The sequence below is a fragment of the Meleagris gallopavo genome, chromosome 3, assembly GCF_905368555.1.
Source record: "Meleagris gallopavo chromosome 3, MGAL_WU_HG_1.1, whole genome shotgun sequence".
Lineage (NCBI taxonomy): Eukaryota > Metazoa > Chordata > Aves > Galliformes > Phasianidae > Meleagris > Meleagris gallopavo.
This window is the reverse complement of record NC_139406.1, coordinates 22,565,063-22,587,237: the sequence shown is the minus strand read 5'-3', so window position 1 is coordinate 22,587,237 and position 22,175 is coordinate 22,565,063. Positions and strand designations below refer to the sequence as shown.

Sequence of the window (22,175 nt, the reverse complement as noted above, 5' to 3'; positions counted from 1 at the left end):
ATGACCTACAGATGATACTCCAAACAAGAGCGAAGTTGGTGAAAATTTCCATATATTTGGAGCTATGTGATACTGAAGGCTTTTTAAGTGCTGGGTTTAAAGAGTTAATTAATACCTATCTTCCATCTGCCCTGCTAAAAGCGTACAGCAGAATTTCTTCATATGAAGGAAAACAGTGATTCAGATGATCTTGGGACTTGCTGGGCTTTGCATTGTTACATGTGCTAATGGTTGGTTGGCTGCAGATAGAGTTTAGTACTGAAGTGGAGCAGCAAGCAGGGTGGAGTATTTGGGCTTGGTGCAGCTCTGAGAAGCTGATGCTGAAACCAACCCCTTGGTGCCTGTGGGAGCTCACCCAGAGCTGGGCTGCCTGGGGAGATGCAGGTGTGTTCAGTTCAGGAGCGTAACACATGCAGATCGTTGAGTCAACACAGACAAAATCCAGCCCAAGTTTATTTCTGTGGGACAGCAATAGCCCTAGCACTAGAGAGAGAAGAGGTAACTCATTTTGAACTGAGATGGTGATATGGTAAAACGTCCCCAAGTAGATGTTAAGGGAAGTGGGGAGAGGGAGCTCTTGCATTGCATATCAGGTGCATAGCTCTCATCCCTAATACTCGGGTCAGTTGTGCATCCTGTTGTCATCAGACCATGGCTGGCCTTGGTTCCACCAGTATTCTAGTTGGCAAGAAAGGACTGAAAATGTTTTAAGATGGCCAAGTGTTCTTTAAAAATGCTCCCTTTTTTGGTAATGGTGGAAGCCCACGGTCAGCATATTCTGGAAGCTTTCCACTAGATGAATCATTGTACTGTGGCATCGACTAATATGCTTTAAATCAGACAGACGCAAAGGTTATTTTCATTTATACATTTGTTGAGGAAAATCAGAATCTGAGAAATGAAGAGGAAACATAATTAATTCCAGTGAACTAAAAGCAAAGCAGGGGTTGGTTAGCACAGCTTCTTGGAGGAATGTGTCCATTTCTGAATCGGAGCTGATGATGAGGTGCCCTTATCCTGACTTCTCTTCAAGCTGATGGGATACCAAAAAAAAAAAAAAAAAAAAAAAAAAAACCAAAACAAAAACCAAAACCAAAACAAAAACCCCAACCATGAAAATGGAGTTACAATTACACAAACAAAAGAAAAATTCAGCAATCTTAATACAGGAATTTGAAAATAAGTAACAAGATAGAAAATGCAGCTGCATTTTTTCTCCATTTACAGGACCATATTTAGCCCATGTCTCAAAACGAAGACAGTTATTTGCCGCAAATTTAAGACAGCTCAAGGCATGTTAGATAAAGCCCTAGGCAGCCTGATCCAGTGGGTGACAGCCCTGCAGAGAGTTGGAGCTGGGTGGGTGAAATGCTGTATAGTGGTGAAAACTAGAGCGATAGCAGCAGGGGGGCAAAGTCTTTGCCTGCAGCAAATGAGGACAAGCCCAAACACAGCAGCTGTGGATGCAGAAACAAAGGGGAAGAAAAAAAAAAAAAGCTGCTTACCTTCAAAAGACCTCAGGTACTTAGGGATCTCTAGCAAGATACCCTTGCCTCTACTACCAACCCCTAAATGAGGTCTGGGAAGGAGTGGATTCTGGCTCCACCCATTCACGTAGGTAGATTGCATGCAGCTGAGCTCCCCTGGGTTGACCCCTGCCTTCCCACCAGGTGCTCAACCACTGTTTCAGACCATGACTTAGCATTTCCGCTACAGTGGGCTTAAAGGTCCCTTCCACCTCAAACCATTCTGTGATTGTTTTTGGGGTAGTTTACTTTCCTAACACAAAGATGAGGCTAAACAAGGTTCAAGAATGATGTAGGTGGAAAAATAGTGAGGTTGGACCTCAGATTGTCTAAAAACAAATCAAGTCACTTTTAGAATGTGTAATTCTAATAATTTCTACCCACGTTTAGGGCTGTGCAGTCCATATTTTATTTTTGCTGACCTTATTACAGAGTACAAAAATGGTCCTGGCCATCTGCACCAGACCCTTTTGTCCGATATCTGAGGTCTTAATTTGCCATAGGGACATGATTAAGATCCCCTCAGCAATGAAAACTGGAATGTTGACCACAGTGTCTGCAGGCCACGTGCCTATTACCAGGGGGACTACTGATCCCCCAAACTCCAATAATGTCCCCCAGGGTGCAAGTAGGCCACACCATTTCAGTCCTACTATTTGGATCCTAAGCAGGAAGGCCCATTTGGCCTTTCTTTGCGAGTCAATACAAAGGCCCTAGCAGCTGCAATAAGTGAGGTATAAAGGAACATCAGTATCCCAGTATACCCCAAAATTCTTGCTATTGCCTTTGTGTGCATGGTAGGGACTGGGAACACCTGAACCTTGTCTATTATTGCACTGGATAGTACTTTGGTCTTTCTCAACCGAACTACCCAGGAATTTCACAGGAAAGCCTGATCCTTGCACCTTTTTTGGGTTTATAGTCCACCCTTTCTCTTGTAAATGAGTTAATGAGTCTACTGCCTTACCTAATACCCCCAGTGAGTCAGACCTCAACATGAAATTATCAATATAACGGTACAGTTTGATGTTATTAAGATTATTCCAGTCTGCTAGGTCACGTGCCACTAAGTTATGACAATATGTTGGTGAATGTACATACCCCTATGTATGTCAGGCAGGACCTTAAAGGTCCACTGCCTGCCTCCTCGTGTAAATGCAAACTGATCTTGCAATTCTTCATGAATGGGAATACTGAAGAATACATCTGCCAAGTCTAGGACACGGTGGTAGGTTTGTATCTCCCTACTCAATGTGTCTATCAGGGAAACAATATTGGATACACTACATGAATGGGCAGTGTGACCTTATTTAGTTCTCTGTAATCCACTATTATGGCGTCTGACTTCAGCCATAGATATTTTATAAAGATTGAGGTGTGCTTAGAAAAAGAAAAGAAAAATGAAAATGACTTATGACTGCCTACACTGTTATTCCTAAATTACAGAAACTATATATATATATAGACTTATATATATATAGACTTAAGGATGTAAGTATACTAGACTATACCTTGGAATGTGGAGCACTTACTGGACTATTGCTCTCTCTTTATGGTTCTGAATGTTCACTTTTTACATCCTAATATATATATTTTTTTTCCAGTATGAAAGATTACAAGAAATAATGAATTATAACAGCAGGGGGGGCATATAGCTTTGGAGAATGATGTTTGTTTCATAGAATTATAGAATATCCCAAGTTGGAAGGGACTTACAAAGAACATCGAGTCCAACTCCTGGCTCCACACAGGACCACCTAAAAAAACCAGACTTTTTACTCAAACTCTTCCTAGAGCCCCTTTCTTTGAGTGATTTTTTTTTTAATTATTTATTTATTTATTTATTTATTTTAAGTATTGCATAACATTCTGGGTTTTGCTTTTCTGCAACAGATCTGGGTGTTTGGTTCTGGGGTGGTTGTGCAGAGCTGAGAATATCCACTTGGGTGACAGCCTGCTCCGTGACACTTCAGCAGCGTGTCCACTTTGTAACCTTTTCTGCCTCCAGTTGACAAAGTCAGTTTTCTGTGTCCGGGTGTAACGAACAACAAGGGAAGACTAGCATCTTGGAGGAGCGTGGTCCTTTCAGCAAGTTGGTAGGCAGAACTTAATTGCAGCTTCTGTTCTCTCACCTGAGCCTGTCTTCTGTATTTATACTGTTAGAGAGGAGAGGGAGGCAGAACCAATAATAAGGGCGTTCCTCTGGGACTGTTGATTTGCTTATGTAGTACTGCTGGAAAGAAAGGGAATCATTAAAACAATGAGGGAAAGAAAACACTTTAGGCATCTGACAATTAATTTCCCTTGCATTGGGTAGCGCTTGCACAATGGCATGCTGTACTCAGACTGTTTCTTGCTTTGTGTCTCAGGTTCCGCTCTTCTCTCCAGCCTAGAGAACACTCAAGTGGAGCAGCAACATTTGGCCTCCTGCATACCCTCGTATACTGCCACAGGAGGTGCTGGCTTGGTGCTTTTAATCTGTCAAGTGCTTCCATTATGTTTGCTTGATTCACTTCCCTCACCCTCACTAAGGCTTTTTTCTCATCAAATTATGCTGAAATAAAAAAAAAAATAATAAACCACCATCACCATAAAAAAAAAAAAAACACAACAAAACAACAAGAACAACAACAACAAAACCAAAACAACAACACCCTTTTAAACTAACCAAAACAACCCAGTGCTTTTCCAGAAAGTAGTAGGTAATGGGAAACATTATTTTAGAAATAAAGGGCTGGTGAACTTGGAGCAATGCTTAGGACTGTTTAAAGGAAAGCTGTGACAACTTCTGAAATCGTCAGATGGCCAGGCAGCCAAATGAAGTGTCTGGATATTCCTAAATCCCTCAGTCACCACCATCCCATCACATACATGCTTTATCCCAGCCAACCTTTGCAGGAGGATGGAAAATTGCAACAGAGGTCTGTGCTCATGGGAAGTTCAAAGGGAAGAATGGTGTGAGATTTCTTGTGAGGAACCAGGATATAAGAGCTAAGAGTGCTGTTGTGAAGGCAGCTTTCTTGTATGGAAGGGACTATCTTGTCATCGGTGCCTTGCCACAGAAACACCAGGCTCTCCAAAGAAACAGTGCATGGATGATGTGTGAATGATGGTGGTAATTGGGCATGGCATAGCATCATCTGTTTTGGTTGTAAAAGGATTCAGCAAGCAGGTGGAGAATGTGCTGTGTTGGTATTGCACCTGCCTGTAATTGTGGACCCGTGGTTGAGGACCCTTGTCTGAGGTTTCTTTGTGCCTTCTGAGGAAATAACCTGGATTAAACCCGGATTCAGTTCACTGAGGAAATGGCAAGTTGTCCTTGTTACCAGTGAAGGAGCAGTCAGGGAGCAATGAGGGGAACCTCCCTGCAGGCAGTGAGGATGATCTGCTGATAGGAGAGGAGACTTCCAAGACTGCAAGCAAAGGTGAATCAATAGTGTTATTTGCCCTCTATTCTATTTTTTACTTCTCATATGCTTACAGCCTGACTTCTTACTTAGGGAGAGAGAAATAAAGCCTATATTTTCTGAAAAAAAGTCAGACTTGCTGCATGTGACTGCCTGTTTCTTCACTTTCTATCGAAACCCACATGGCAGCAGTGATCCCAGGACTTGTTTTGCAGCTGGGCTCCAGCCCTCCAGCAGTGGTTGCTGCCTACCAGCCCTGCGCTGAGCAGAGAATGCAGTATAGCCCTGTGCCTCTGCAGGGCCTGCAGCTCTGGCCACATGTCTGGGGCTGCTGAGTCCCTGCCTGAGGAAACTGAGAATGCTCTACCTTCCTTCTCCCCATTGAGGGGAAGGAACATCAACCCAGGTTAAAACAGAAACGCCAAACCGAGTTCACTGTAGAGATGAAGCCAATAGAAATGGCTCCAACACCTGTGTTCTACTGCTGCATAGAGTGCAAAAGTAACCTCCTTTTCTGTGCCCTATCCCAGCCCACCTGTTTAATGGTGCAGGTTTTTTCTAGCACAGCCTCCTGCCAGGCCAGTGATCTCCACAGGGATAGCTGGGTAAGGTCAGGCCATGCCCTCTGCAAGCGGCCATGGGGAGGCTGTGCTGGGTGCCAACAGCTAATGAGTGCCTCAGGGAGTTATCTCTTGCTGATTTAAAGGCCCTAATTATATTTATGGCCATGTTCTGCATTCTTGGCCTTGGGCAGGAAGCAGCTATGAGATGACCAGGAATAAGCAGATCCTGCTTCAGTAACAGAGATAGCTGTCAGTGGCTGAAGAGAAGGAAGGGACAGCCACAGTGTCCCCAGCCAATGCAGGGGTCTCTGAGGGCTCTCTGGGTAAAACACGGTGGCTGCTCCCAGTGACGCCATAGATTGGACAGAACAAACCATACGGAGAGCTGCTGCCCAGCCTAAAGCTGAAAATAGAAAACGGCATCTGATCTGGCCATTTTGTGCCTCAGCGAAAGGACACAGGTGTGAGCAACACCCTACAGACCTTTGTTAAGCCTTAAATACAGCAGCTGCTGTCACATCAGGAGAACTACTCAGACTGTGATCCCACCTTTGGCCTCCTTGCTGCAGTGGGTGGTGCAGATTTGGTTGCTCTGGAGTACCGAAGGGACAGAAGTATTGTTCAAACACTAAACATTTTTGGTGAAGGAATGTTTTCACAGCTTTCTGAGAGTGCCTTCGGGGGTTTGCCAGATGGGTGAATGAAGGATCTTCTCATGACTTTTGAGTTTATTCTGACATAATGAGAAGAATGCTCTACTTTAAGTAATAAGTATCTTTTTAACAGGAATAATTAAAATTTTAGGGTTAGTGTGGAAAAAGTACTCTGAACATAGCTAGCAACTTATGAAGGCTTCACAGAAATAAAGTGCCTGTCCTGCATTGTTTTATGGATCCCTTTGGATTTCATTAGCTTCAAGTTGTCCTGGTTTCAGCTGGGAGAGACTTTATTTTCTTTATAGTGTCTGGGATGATGTTATGTTTTGGCATTAGGAGAAAAACAATGTTGATAACACACTGATGATTTAGCTATTGCTGAGCAGTGCTGTACTGTGCCAAGGACATTTCGGTTTTTGAGCTCCTTATGCTGTCCTGCCAATGAGAGGGGCTGGGGGAGCATGAGGAGCTGTAAGGGGACAGAACCAGGACAGCTGACCCAAACTGGCCAGAGAGATGTCCCACACCATATGATGTGATGTAAAAAAGCTTGAAAAATGGTGGGGAGTTGGCCAGGGGAACAGCTGCTGTGTGAGTTCTGGCTGGGCATTGATCATCAGGTGGTGAGCAATTGCGTTGTGCATACCTTGTTATGTGTGTATGTATTTATATATACATATATATAATTATCATTACTATTATTATTTTTTTTCCTTCATTTTCAGTTTTAGTAAATCATTTTCATTTCAACGCGTGAGTTTTACTTGGTTGTTTTTTCCCCCGACTCTCTTCCCCAAACCCTCTGGGAGGGACAGTGAGCAAATGGCTGTGTGGTGCTGAGCTGCTGCCAGGTTAAACCACAGCACAAGTCGAGACCTTACAGTTGGCAGCATCGTGCTCATAATTCAAAAACAATTTAAGTGTTGGATTAATTTCTCACCAGGAGGCATATTCTGATTATTCCACATGAGAAGAGTGCTTTAGTCCATGTCAGATTGCAAGAATTAATAACACGGAAGCAATCAGAATCATATGCAAACTGTTAGAACTTTACTTAAAGTAATTAGAATATGAAAGCTGTTGGACAATATTAGAGCACAGATCTCCCCCCCTCCTAAAAGAAAGCATAGATCATTCTTTTTAACAATGCAAAAACATACATCTCTGTTAAATACATAAACAACACTCAATTTTTAATGCAACACGTACTTTTATACTTTCGACCTCAGCAGTCATTGAAAAAATGTACAAAGTTTTACCTTCATTGGTTTCTTTAGAGGTTACAGAAAACCCACATGTTCAAAGCAAAGCAAAACATTCATTAAAAAACAAACGGGTAGCTTTAGGTGTACAACTTCAAGAAAACAACACTTCTTTTGAGAGAAATCAATTGGAATTCTACAAAAGTATGGCAGAAAATGATGCATGAGGTAACATTTCTTTTAAAATCTAGGATCCCTGTACTGTAGTTCCAAATAGGGCTCTGACTTGACACCTACAGTCCTTTGAAAATTGACTTGTTTAAATAGTCAAGGATTGCTATTAGGCATACTGCTTTGCATAAAGATAGCTTTATCCTGAAAGACACTGAAAGAATCTGAATCTGATAGTGAAAGATACTCTGAAAGAAAGGAAAAGCAAGTGATACCTCTGAGGTGAAATAAGTAATAATTTGCCTAGTTCTCAGATTTACCTTAAAATAACAGAAATGAACAAAAAATCAGCTTTTTCCTTATGGAAAGGTGACCTTAACACCAGTGCAAACACAGCATTCCCTAAAGGGTGCCCAGCTACTACTTACAAGCCTACTGAGAACAGAACAAGTCCTTTTCCTGCAGAATGCTCTTTGGACAGAGCCCTATAACATCCTCCTGCTCCTTCCCAAGAAAGCCTTCAGACACTGTGCTGCCCTTTCTTAGGATGCTGCTTCAAGACACTATTCCTCACTCTCATTTTTTTTTAAGTATTTCCATTAAACTAAAAACAAGTCAATTTTAGAGAACCCAAAGGCACAATTAGAACATGCGAATATGAGTACAGTATTTATAGGCATTTCTGTGGTGCTGTTCCCTGCAGTATCCAAGCATTTTTCACCAGCATCAGTGAATTCTACCCTTAGAACACCTTTTGGAGATTGGAGAACCTGCTATCCTTGTTGTTACTACTTTACAGATGATGTACAATGTGGTCAAAGCCATCCTGAACCTCTGCTCTAAAATCAATACTTTCTGGAGGGCATTTCTATGCAATTTAGCCCTCCTCCATGATGATCCCTGCTATGGAGACAAAACAGTTCTCATCTGCTGCTTTTCCCTTTGGGTTTTGCTCAGCCTTAGAGTTCCTTCTAGAGCAACCTTGTGACTGGCATTTGCTCAACTATGTGAAGATGGAGAGAGTGGGACGCGTGAAGCTTCCTTCTTTCTCCACTGCAAAAAGTGTGACAAAGTTTGGTGCCTTTTGTATTCCTAGCACCGCAATGTTCAGGTTTATCTGATGTCAGCAGTGCTGCCTGGTAACCTTCATAGGTGAGCGAATCTCTCATTAAAGATGATAAATGGGGAGTTGCATCATTAAACACATTTCATCTATGCCACCAAGCAGAACAGACTCCTTGGTCTCCAGTTGGGATTTCTGCAGCCTGTGGTATTAAGATGCTCTGCCAATGTCACAGCATAAAAAAACATCAAAAGCAGCATTGGAGGACCGAACAGCGGCCGCAATCCCAGCCACAAGTCCGTCAATAAAAGGCAAAGTCTATTTTCCCTCTTTCAGAAGAGCCAGCTCTAGGGAAGATTGCTGCCCCCAGCTTGCTCATATTGTGGAATGACAAACCATTGGGTTTTGTCCTAAAGAGGCTCTGTGTCTCGAGTCACCTCCCACTTGGCAGGCAAGCCCTGGGGACCCATGGCCATGCTCGTGTACCGAACCAGACAGTGCCCTGGGTGCTTGGCTTCAAGAAAATGGAGGCAGCAGCAACAAAAGCAGACAGATCTGAAGTTGCAGTAGTAGTGGGGCCAGTGTTCTGAATGAGTTACACCACCTGAGCTCAATTGCATTTATGGTGGTGGTGGGAGCTTCTGTCCCATTGACAAAAACACAGGTTGAATTCTGCATCTTGTGCATTTGCTTTGTAATAATGTATGGTGTTTTATGGGTAGATTTTTATTAAAAATAAGGTCAGTGAAGTGCACTTTGAACTGCATTATTGAAAGAGTGATTAATTTTAAAAAGCTTGTTGACATCCTCTATAAAAATGCATAAGAACCTTCTTTTTTTTGCAGGTTTTGCTTTTGCAATGTTGTAGTATTCGCAAGGTTTGTAGATAAAATCAGTTGATGTAAGTAACCCTATGGCCTGTAGTCTCCTAATTGTTTCATTACAGCTTAGGAAGGACATTGCATTTACTGTAATAGGACACAAAACCAGAGTTGCATTAGTGCTGAACAAACTACAAAGCTGAGCATGCTAGTTCAGACTCTGCTGCTTTCTGCATATGTACTCACACTCTTCTTTCCACCTAGGCAGGATACTCATTCAAAGCTGATGCTTTTTTTTCCAATTTTTTTGTTTGTGTTTTGGTGGAATTATGGATATAGCTGTCACTTCAATTTTAAAATCCATCCTTTCCCAAGAGTGTACTTATATGCTCTCATTTGTAGACAGGCCAAGCTGTTTTATTACATAAATTAAGTATTACTTTGCATTACGTTGATTACAGTTATCAGAAAGCATAGCTTTTTTTTATAGTGATGAACGATGCACATGAAAAGAGGGTGATGCATGCCGTTTCTTGCTGGTTGCAGGCTTTTGTACTTAGAGAGTTAACTGTAAAAGTGCAGTGCAGTTCTCACATATTTTGTCTGCATATACAATAGCTGATTTTTGCTTTGCCCTCATTGTGGGGCTCCCACAGAGTGGGAGGGTGCTTACAGCTGGCCCTGAAATATGAGTTTTGTCATCTGCGAAAGAATCTGTGAAGCTCAGATTTTGGCTTAGATATCTGCATTCTTGAGCCCTAGTGGGCACCATCTCTCAGCCCTGAAATCGTAAAGAAAACCCAAACAGTCTTAAGATGACAGGACTACCCTAGGATCTAAGTGAAGCAGAGAACAATTTAGGTCAGATGGAGATGGCAGGTATTTATCTATGTAACCCCAAAGCAGGGCCACTGTAGAAATCAATCAGGTTGCACAAGTCCAGCTGAATTTTAAACTTAACAGATTCTTCCTATCAATCAGCCTCTCCAACTCTTCAGGCTGTATTTTAGTTTTCATCTACACGAAGTCCTGTGCTTCCCAGTGCTTCAAACAGTGCACTGCTGCAGGGCTGCAGTGCCCTGGGAGAGTTGGGGCCTGGTGCTCAGAAATCACCAGAAGGTTAAAAAAAATGGCTCGAGTTAAGTAGTGAATTTGAATTAATTCTTTGAATTCTTGATTTTAAATAAAGAATAGCCCCCAGTTCCTTCTATTTCTTGACTCCTTTTCAGCTTAGCAAATGAAAAGCAAGAAGCAGTTCATCAAAAAAACAGTTTTGTTTTAAGCTACTTTTTAGAGACTACATTGCTTGACATTCAGCATGAAGACTACATTTTCTTTCTCAAAATGCCAGCAGACAAAATAAACCTAGCAGAAGCCTTCAGAAGAAAATAAAGAAATGTCTGATGATGCAGAACTGGAAATGAGAGAAAAAAACGAGGTGAAACTCAAGTTGATGTGAGGAGTGACAATGTCTAGTAATCACACAATGCCAAGGAGAAGTCTGGCAATGACTTTTTTGACTGTGCACTGTTTTCCAAAGCAAATCCACACAAGCTGCTCCAAAATCACTCGTAAGCCACGGCTCCCTAAGCACTCCGCTTCATCCCCCTGCTCTGCTGCTCTGTTGCATGTGCGGCCCTCAATGCACCTGAGTTAATGGCTGACCTAATGTAGGTGCCTCACTTCATGCTGTGCATCAGCACTCAATACAACAAGGCCTGCTGCACGCTGCTGAGAAGCCAAGAAGTGCCCATGGTGCTGGCACTGCCTGGGGGACATGCAGCCCTTCAGTGGGCCCTCGCCGCGGCCTGCAAACATGGCGGTCTGCACATGCACATGGCTAACATGGTACTTGGGAAATGCCAGTTTGATATCAAAGCTGCGTATTTCACTCTTTGTTACTCTGTTTAACTTTGTTTAACTAAAGCTCGTGACATTTGCCCAGTTACTGCCAGTTAGAATCAGCAGGTGATGTAAAGTCTCCTCTTTGCATGCCACAAAGCCCACATACTGGTTCATTTCTGCTTGAATGCTTTTCTGAGATGTTTTCATGCTCGTCTCTCTGATGACTCCTCCACTCTCAGAAACCCAAATGCTCAAAGCTGTGTCTCATTTACACATCACTTCTCACCCTTCAGTTCCACTCCAGTGCAGTTAACAGGAGAATGGCGGAGCCATTTCTGCTCTCTATTAATTGACCTCCACCCCATGATGCTGTCTTTAGGCTGGCTATGCCACATCCATAACCTTTTCCACGTTCCCCACTTCTCTCCCAGCTTACTGATCTAAATCCCACTTTTTCTCACCGGTATCATATCTGACGAAAGGTCGTTTTAGTTATTTGTTTATGTAGCTTTAAACTGCAATTCTTCACACAATCTATTCCCTCTTTAAGATCTTATTTATACTTTGTTCCAGCAAACTACATACAGCCAGTAGTAAAAAATGTGTGCATAAAACTCTTACATACACACTCATATATACAAACCCTTACATATATATATTCATCTATTTATGCATGGCTTTCAGATACACCAATGGCTACAGGACCAACACTCAGGTATCCCCAGTCACACTGTCCCACTGATCACACCATGCCCACACCTCAGTGAGAGGCCAAGGTGGGCTGCTGCCTTCCTGCTCCCACACCATCCTGCACTGCCTACACCTCGTGGCCTCTCTGAGCACCCCAAGGCTCCTTTCACCCTTCCCTTTAAGCACGAGGCGCCAGCCCACAAAAAAAGAACTCTCTCCCTCAAAAGGCTCGTCTGTGCGCTGTGGCCTGTCCTGAATACACTGCATTCAGCAGCTCGCCCTCCATCTCCAGCCACTGTCTATCTGTCTGCAGCATTTCAGCACAACCCAACCAAGAGCCAGATATAAATCTCTCCCATTCAAAGGAAATATTTAGCAGCAAAATGAATAGGAAACAAAAGACTTCTCTGTTACTCACCCATCCTCTTGCCCAGCACAGCTCTCACTCTCGACCGCGTGGCTGTGTAAGAGGGATGGGACACGCAGAGCCTGCCTCACCAGGGCCATGACCTGGTAAGCATGTGGGGGAGATAAAAAACAGGCGTTTTCCAAATCCTATTGGGTCTGTGAAAGGAAAGCTCAGACAATTAACACAACCTTAGGTACATATTAAAAGCCTAGAAACATTAATCCACAATCTACCAGTGTCCCTTCTACTTCCTGCTGTGTGGTATGTTCCTTCATGGTCTAAAATATAAGATATAGGAGGCAGATCAACTTTTTTCCTCTTTTTATTGTAACTTCATTGATATCATTCAGTTATTCTCAAGAAAGTGTCGAAAGGCTGAAACTTCCATGACCTCAGTGAGATGATGGTACTCTGTCTCTCCCTCTCAAAACAGACAACTAACAGATTTCTATTACTTCAAAATGTATCACACAGATAGAGATGTCATGAGCAACATCACAAATGAGACAGCATTTCATCAAAATTCAAGAGTCCCTTTGTGCGGGAAGAAGTCAACATGTTCACAAGGGCCTGCTCAGCAGAGACACTTGGGTGGGTATTGATTGCACCCATTCAGAGGGATTTGGTCGAGCTGGATGTGGCGGCACACGCCCTTGGTCCAAAGGCAGTCCAGTTGGACGCACCATCAAATGGGGCTCAGATTGTCACTGAAGCCCTTGAAGATGTCACCAGATGGAGTTCTGGGCACTGCTGTGGCACATGGAGCTCCTTGTGGACCTGCCATCAGGTTGAGCATGCTAATGTGAGAGAGCATCTGCTGGGACACCAAGCTCCCATATGGAGTTACGTATTGCAGATATCAGCAGATTTGGTTAACCCAGCAATGTAAAAGATACATAATGCACAGGAAACGGGAATCAGTGTTATGCATGTGTCCTTACAAAACTTTGTGAATACTTGCCTGAATCCAACCATTCCTGTGCTCATTCTTTTTTTTTTTTTTTTTTTTTTTTTGAAATAAAGGAATATAACTACCCACAGAACTGAAATTTTAACTTTTACAATACCATTAGTTTCACTCTATATGACCAATAATTTACTCTTGATGATTGTTCAGTTTTCTATCTAAAACAAAAGACTCAGTGCTTCAACTAATTTGTTTTCAAATTCCTACTTTTTGGTGCAGTGATTACATCTGTCATGCTCAAAATTCCTCAAAAATACTGCTATTTGAATTTCATTCAAGTATCAAAAGAAATACTACACACAAATAATTTAGTGTTTTATCCCCACAGTTCCTGAAAAACTGCGTGTTGTGGATTTGGATACAAATGCACAGGAGGAATCAAAACAACAGGAACAGAGAAGTCTTTAACTGGCCGCTGCGATCCGTAACAGTCTATATACATGTTACATACACATGAATGTTTGAGAGTATTCATGAATGCATATGTGTACAGTCTCCATACTGCACAAAGTTCATTTGTCTGAGGACATTTTTTTTTCTTTTTAAAAAATCTCCTATAATAAACAGTGAGAACAACCTTGTGGTGGCACAGAAAATGTGTGGCTACTAGGTTTAATCTTATCCTTTACTGCCACCACTAATTAACCACAAACTGATTTTTCAAGTCTGTCGTTGAATAAAATCACTTCTAAGTCTTCTCTTACCGCATCTGCACATATAACAAATTGGTACAAATGTCTAAAATAAAATTAATTGATACAATGCCTTTCATTCTAGCTACACCTAGTGACTAGTCAACTCAGTAATGTTTCAGAGACTTTTTTAGCTGAACTTGGAAAAATAAGAAATGCATTGTCGCTTAAAATAAAAGTACATAATATACAATATATATATTTATACACATGTGTATGTATATACACACATATATTGATATAGCATTTTGAAGTAATGGCTAATTCTGGTCAATTTTCTGAGTGCTGGGACTACCTGGAAAATAATCTAGAAAGTGAAGTTGTCCACAATTAAATAATCATTTCCACAACTTATAAAAATAGATTTTTACTAAACAAAGTTTAAATTAACTGGTTTGCAGATATACCATGTAGGATAACTGTATCCAGAATCAGAATCTGGCACAGCTACAAATGAAAGAACCCAAGCTACTACAAACTGGACACAGAACGCTGCCCCGCAGCCAAACACAGAACAGCACAGCAATAGAAGCTGCTCCCGCAGCCATCATCAGTGGCACCCAAAACCATCTCTGGTTCAGTAACCTCTTACATAGGCTTCATTTCCACTTGACAAGGACCGACCATCCAATCCCACGCTCTACTGTTTAAGGCTCAATTAAACTGCACAGTGCCTGCCTTGTTTGCAAAGTGCAACTTGCTGGTTTGAGCAGCTTTCCACTTCCATGACACTGTTAGGAGCTAACAAGTGATCATGGTCCCTAACTGAGGACTTGGAGGATTACCAGTACTTGAGCTTCACCATACTGATTCTGATCTACTGCATAGGTAAATATATCATAGCAAAACATACATATATGTGTATATATATATATATTTATATATATATACACAGGTGTGTGTGAGCATGTGTACATCACCAAATTAAGAATTTCATGGAACTATGTGTAGTAATGTGACACAGCATGGTATCCTGCACAAATTATCTGTATTTTTTCTTTCAATATATAGACACCAGAAATAAAAGTAGAGCAAATCAAAGTTAAATCAGTGGACAAGAACTTTGGTAAAGCGTGTCAATTTTTATTTTTTTTATTCAAATACAGTCAATTTATATCAGTTGCTATCACCCTCTTCACAAGAGGAAAGTGCATGTTTTTTTTTTTTTCCTAAAGAAAACCATGTGAGGTGATGCTTAGCTATTCAAATAGATTCTGAATTAAATGCTTACATTTTTCAAAAGATTTCTGTCTTTCAGATGGAATGAAAACTAAACAGAGTTCTTGTCCTGTATGTATTTTATTTATCGTATGCATATATATATAAATATATATACATGTATGTCTCTGTGTGTGTATATACACATCCACACACATTTAACAGGAGAGAGGAACCTGTTTTTCCCCATATGGAGACTTACGTGTTCCTCCCTGTATTGTACCCTGTGCAGTATAAGCTCTAGTGATGAGGCCAAACAAAAAGATATAGTTCACCATAGTATATTAGTTTATGTAGCAAAGTCATTTTCAAGCAAGTAAAATAAAGCTCTGTATTCCAAACTTCTTTTCCTTAACATTTCTCATAAAGAAAAGGAAGGAAAAGGAAAGAGGGGAGGGAGTAGGATTATGGCAGTAGCACTGAGCCAGTGGCACTTGTGTATGTGCACACAGGCACACGCACACAGCAGGGCTTTGGTTGACAAATGCAGATTGTCCAGAGAAGATGGATGCATAAGTAAGGAAGACTCTACAGTGATGCAATTGTATCTTTTATGTTTGCATGGAGTGAGAAAACAAATTCAATTGAAAAAGAAAAAGCAAAGACCTCTTTTTAGGTCCCTCATCAGTGTGAGCATACTCAGTATGCTAGAGAATTTATCTGAAACCTTTTAAATCAAGGCCTCTTTATTACAAAAATAAAAACAAACAAACAAAAAAGTATGAGAGACAACAAGATGCTGAAGTGTCACTCCAATCGTCCCTGTAGAGAACAATTGCATCCCATTTCTTATTCATTCTCTTCTCTCATTTCTACGATGTCTGTCATTTCCTCCGTGTGGGGCATGTCGGTCATGGCAGAGTCTTCACCTTCTGCAGATGTTTCATTCTCATTCCGCTTCTTTTTCTGGATTGAAACAACCAGTCATAAACATACAAATATGTTGTTTGTGAACACAGCCCTACTAACTTTGGGCACTGGGAAAGCAAGGTAGAAATAATATATTTGTTAGGGTATGTAATAAAGAGCTGTAATACTTGTGACATATTCACGGCTTGCCACTAGCAAGTTGTCATAATTTAGAAGGTTTTCATAAACTTTTGGGACTCAACTTTCACTTTTCTAACATAAATGCAATAATAGATGCATTTCTTATGCTAACAGACATCCAAGACGGGCGTCACTGTGATTGGAGGGAAGAAAGCATCTGGAATCTTTTACATCATGGACTTTTTATTATTAAAAAAAAAAAAAAAAAGCAAATAACATATTTGAGAAGATAGGTTGCTCTAGGGAGAAATCTGAATTTCTCAAATGTCAAACTTCAGTAATTTTTAAGATGTAAGCATTCTGGCTTTTCTTGGTATTGCTGATTGACTGTGAGCCCCCACCCCACCAAAGCCTAGTAATACTTGACTATTTTTGGACAGCAGGAGTGGGAGGGCATTCAAGAGTCCTATGATTCATCCAGGATGTCCTGGATTAGTAAAGCTAAGAAATATTCTGCCCCACAAAAACAAATTAAAGCATCTGTTCCTTATTATCCATTTCTCAGCAGGCTGACTAGTCTTACTGAAAACACTTGTAATGCTGTCAAAAATACCCCCATAGGTATTACTGATTCAGTTGAGTTTAGGCATATCAGAATTTCAGTATTTCAGAGGTGTCTACACAAGTCTTGATTTGCAGATCTCAAGTACTGAGCACTTTAGGTGAAAACAAATTGATCCATACAGCTACTAGTTGGCTCTGCCGCTGTCACAGTGGCTGTGGGGATGATGGTGTCAGTTACATGCTAATTCTGGTAAGGGAATAAATTAACTTGGCACAGCAATTACTATTACTGCCTGCAAAAAAAAAATGAAGTACCTGAATGTCCCTGGCTAGAAGCTCTCTTTAAGCTACTACTGTAACAACAAACAATCAGAAGGTAAGTCAAAAACAGATAGATGTACGTTATGAAATCTCAGGCCAACAGTAGCAGTCTCAAAGTCTATTGGTCTTACTCTGGTGGTCGGGAAAAACATAACGGATTAATCATGACAGAGATAAAGGTCCAAGTCTGAATTAAGATCTGCTTTCACCAGATCCTGCAGAGCCTACCTCTTACCTGTTTTCGATAGACGTAACAGGCTGCTATTGCAACCATAGTAGATTCTCCCACAAACCCTGCTAGAAGGGATCCTACTCCCAGGGTGGCTCCATGAACTCTGTGGGTAGCAGACAAAAAATCAGTCATGGTTGCGTGACAGCGCATAATGCATAATTATATTTCCACTGGCATGTAAAACCAATCAGTTTTTAGAAGTATTTCCTTCAAAGAATGGCACTAACAAAGAGAATAACTAGTATTTTAAAGAACTTTTTTGTTTCTTAACTTACTTCAGTATTTAGTAAAAAAAAGCACATCCTGAACCGAATTCCCAACTAAGAAAAGCTGAATACAGAATTTAAAGACATGTGAAGTGTGTGCTGTAGAATAGATTCTTTAACTTTATGAACAGAATATTCCGATGTCTTTCTTAACGATCCATTTAACATAATGGAAATAAATTCCACACAGGACATGTTTTTGCCTCTCTGGCATTTGTCCTTTTTTTTCAAAATGGTCATCGGTATCTTGACTGCCTACAGCAAAGTCACACTTGTAAATCTGCAAATGGCTTTTTTTCTTTTTTTTTTTTTTCCTAGATATTGCAACCATTTAGGGTTTATATTACAGTTAGTATTTGGGGAAAACATTCTGGGTTAAGCAAATTCAGGAGACAGGACAGAAGATAAATCAATTCCATCATCTCTGTGAAGAGCAGAGAAAACTTACCCCAAGTAAGGCAGAACAATGAGACTAGTGATGAGGACGATAATCCGCAGCACTGAGCTGGGTGCCAGCACAAATGTCTTCTTTAGAGTCATCAGCCAACCAGTTAGGTGTGCTCTGACTGTCACTATTTATGAACAGAGGAAGGGAAGGGGAAAAGGAGGTAAAAGTAATGAACATTATTTCAAATGAAGATTCTGTCATGCAGAGAGCACTGTTCAGAAAAACACATGGTGAAACTGTTTCTGGTAGCTCTGCACACTGGGAAACTCTACTAGAAATGAATTAGCTTTAATGTGCAAATCGCTTAAACAACATAAGTTTAGATATATTTAGTATATATATATATACACTTAGGATAGGACAGGACATATATTTAGGAAAGTCAACAATCCTTCATGGGAGCTGTTCTCTAACAATAATTTTATTAGATGCTCCGTCCTGATATATGCTACACTACATCACATAGGATTTGTTTACAGAAGCTAGAAATTTTTTAAGAGGAAACATTTTGAACAGTGCTGTTAAGCTTCTCTCCTGAAATAGGGACATTAACTAATATCCTGTTTTTTACGATGTGATGATATCTGAAAGTGTCAGACTGGCTGCTGAAAGGGAGACTACTGGAGGCAGTATCATTGTGCAGTTAGTCCTAGATGATACACTGAAGTTAACTGCAGCCCTGGTAGAAGAACAATACATGCACATATGTATCACTAATGCTAGTTGTGTGTGTTCTCATTCAACTACAATAGAGAGATCTGAGGTCTTGCTTTGGACAGCCAGAAGTCTGCCTAATGACACACTGCTCTTACTGCAACCCTTATATCCTGACTACTGATGTCAGCAGTCTTGGTCTACACTGACTTTGATAAAAACAGTGTTATTGTGCTAGGCATGCACTTAACCATTCTTAGATGTACAGCCAAGTCTGACTCTACGGCCAAAGCTGAGTTTTTGTTTTCTTGTTTTTACCTGGAACTGGGAAAAAGGAGAAGATACGCAAAGGAACAACACACAGCTCTGCAAAAGCGAAGTCTACTCCAATTATGTCAACTAAAATCTTCTCTGACACATTTGGTGTCCAAAACATCACAAAACAGAGCTGAAAAGGAAAGCCAAAAGAACAAAATTAAGAAATGCTTGTATTCCAGAAGCAAAGCACAATAAAAGATAGGACCTCCTGGTCAAAAACACTGCGCATTTTTGGTATTAAGTGAAGGGAGAAGATGCATACGAAGTAAACAAAACAAGACAAAATAATTTGCCTTTCTATAGCATTAACAGAACTGCAGCATGCAAGGATTAAGGTTTCATCACCACTAAAACAAACATTTTATTATTAACTTTAATCATTTTCTTTGAATATTCTCAGAGGTTTCTGCCTCTTTGGACATAGACCAATGAAAGAATACAAAACCTACATGTTAAGCAACAGTTCTGACTCAACAGGTTATGAAGCAGTCATAGAAAAAATAACGTGTGCAAGCCTAACAATACTGGTTTCCTGTGCTTGGTTTCCAACAATTAGAATGTTATGGTTCAATCTGACCGTAACCAGGAAGAAATTGGAGGTAGGGTTTTTAAAAGGCTCTTCAGAGAGCCACCTGGACCATTACCGATTAGTGTCTTCAACAATAGCTGATGACGCTGAACCCTACAAAAATTATGGGCAACCTTACTGTTCTCAAGAAAGTGGAAGACAGATTCTCATCTCTCTTAAATCAATCAGAATCATTGGAAAAGAAACAATCACAAGCAAAGTTCCTAAAGATAATGATTTGCTTTAAAAAGTGTATTCAAGCAATATTTTCACAACAATTTAAAGAAGTTTTCAGTAATTTAAATGCAGAAAGACTCTAAGGTACAGTGTATTTATACTCAGCTTGCATTCAAAAACACAGACTATGCACGTGTACATGAGAAGTATATTAACTTCAGAAACAATTCCTGCTCTTCAGGTCTCTCACGTAGCAAGGCTGACACACATGTAAGGATTTTTTTTTATGGTGCCTGCAAATGGATGTACTTGAATAGTCTAATTCATACAAACACAGTAAGAAGCTTTGATATTTACAGTGCTTGCTCTATTTAAGACATCTGTTTCCCTAAAACAGATTATCAAGTGTTTTAGCAAAATAAACAAGAGCCAGAGACTTGATCTAGATCTAAGATCAGAGAACTAAACACACTAAACACTAAACGTGAATTGCTGTTCATAGAGCTGTTAGTATGGAATACCTGTGACAGTAAGGCAAAGGTCTTCAGCAGCCATAGCCCTGCAGGCATTGTGCCTTCAGGCCACAAATCTACTGGGTCTTGCCTTTAAGGAATGTGCTATTTAGACCATACATGAAAGGAAACCTTCCATAAAAAGCCCACAACAAATGGTACTGCAGCAGTATATGCCATTTAACCTTCTGGTCAGTAGTGGGGCAGTGCTTTAGTCTGGACTGAGGTCCCTCTTTGTAGCTGGTGGTTCCAGCTTTGGTTCAAGGCACTCCCCAAGGAGCAGTACCAACAACCTCTGCAGGACTTTGTTCTGTAAGAAGGTACACCAGAGCTCCTTTCAAGTATAAGTGTTTTTGCAATTAAAAAAGTGATTTCTTCCTGCTATTCTCCCAGTAGAGCACACGTTAGGGAAGCAAGCTGACTGAAGAGGGCAGAACTTGGAAACATAAATGTCAGTGTGCCATGTAAAATAAGCACATTCACTGTTAAATTTGATGGCTCTCCATGATTCTCAAAGCATTCTTTTGTTTTTTTTAACCTATAAGTTAATATCATAGTACCTGTCTCTCTTATTATCCAGGTGTCACATCCATACACATTCAGATGGCTTCTAAGCCAGACCCAGACTGAAGTTTTACCGCCTCCAGGGCAGCCGGGATTTCCCTCCTGCTCTTTGCTTGTGTGCCAGAGATTGTCCTTTCTATTGAGCTTACATGTATCCAGCACACAGAAGTTTCTAAAGGTCTGTCACTAAGCGACCTGCAGGAGGTCTCACATTCTGACAGCCTGTGCAGTGGCAAAACCTTTTGTACTGCTGCCAGAGGAATAGTAACTAGTTTTCTTCCCTATTTCTGAGTGTAGGAAACAGCTTTTTTCCCCAACAATTGAACCTTCTACTCCATTACTTTGAATCCATCTTGCAGTGCATTTAATAGAATCATTAATATTGGAAAAGACCACTAAGATCATCTAGTCCAACCATCAACACATCACCCATGCCCACTAAAACACGTCCCTCAGTGCCAGAATAATACATGGAAGAAGGTAAGAGTGGAAGGCAAACTTGCATCATATTTTTTTTTCTGCTTTAGCCAGCATTTCTGCCCCTTCTAAGTTACTTGTGTAGGACACAACTGAAGCAGAGGAGACAATCCAGAGCAGAGAAGATTGTGTGGCTGAGAATCCAGTTATTAAAAAGTTACTGTAAAGCGACAGAGCAAATTCTTTCAGTATCATAGACAAGGCAGACTGAAGTGATTTATACAAGCTAACTGTAAAGCAACCATATTGAGAATATTTCCTCAAAGATAGAGTCTTCAAAGTCCAGTAAATAACATAAGATGCAAACATGTCCACTCTTCAATTATAGCTTACTGTTTTCTGAAAACAACCACCTTTATGTTGCTGGTACTGTCCAATACAATTAGCATCCTACTGAGCAGTATAGTTACTACCACGGAAAGACTCCATATAAAAAAAGCAACTAAGAGAATTATTCTCAGCCATGTTCTCTTTGAAGTTAAAGTTTATTTCTAGCCTTGATAGGAACAGGCTCAATCTCCAGCCAACTCAGACCAGAGAAAGGCCAGCTTGCAAATCAGGAATAATGACTACTACCCAGCTGGCACGCAGGCATCCCTCCTCAGCTGTTGCAACTACAGACCCACCTCCAATCAGCAGTCAGTACTGATAAATGACTTCAAAGAGCACTTCTTACTCACTAGCTGATGGATAAAGATCACAGTGATTGCTAAGCTTAAGGAGTTTTGGGCCATGAGGTAGTAGAAGGGCCTTCTATTTCTGACTTGGCATGCTTTTGTCTTTTGATTGTAACATTGGTTGAACATTCATTTTGCTAAGAGATTCCTTTGTGTCATTTTACGTACAGATGACTT

At 40.8% G+C, this 22,175-nt stretch overlaps 1 protein-coding gene across 1 annotated transcript in view; it reads right to left on the bottom strand.

The window, feature by feature from the left end:
• Nucleotides 1-7,180: 7,180 nt before the first annotated feature.
• ANKH (ANKH inorganic pyrophosphate transport regulator) overlaps nucleotides 7,181-22,175 on the bottom strand; it is a 101,430-nt gene continuing 86,435 nt past the window's right edge. Inside the window, exons 9-12 of the mRNA XM_085220436.1 lie at nucleotides 19,024-19,153; nucleotides 18,052-18,175; nucleotides 17,341-17,440; nucleotides 7,181-16,136 (exon numbers count right to left, since the gene is read on the bottom strand). Of these exons, the coding sequence (XP_085076562.1) occupies nucleotides 16,020-16,136; nucleotides 17,341-17,440; nucleotides 18,052-18,175; nucleotides 19,024-19,153 (471 nt within the window). The 3' untranslated portion in view covers nucleotides 7,181-16,019. The remainder of the gene's footprint in view (nucleotides 16,137-17,340; nucleotides 17,441-18,051; nucleotides 18,176-19,023; nucleotides 19,154-22,175) is intronic.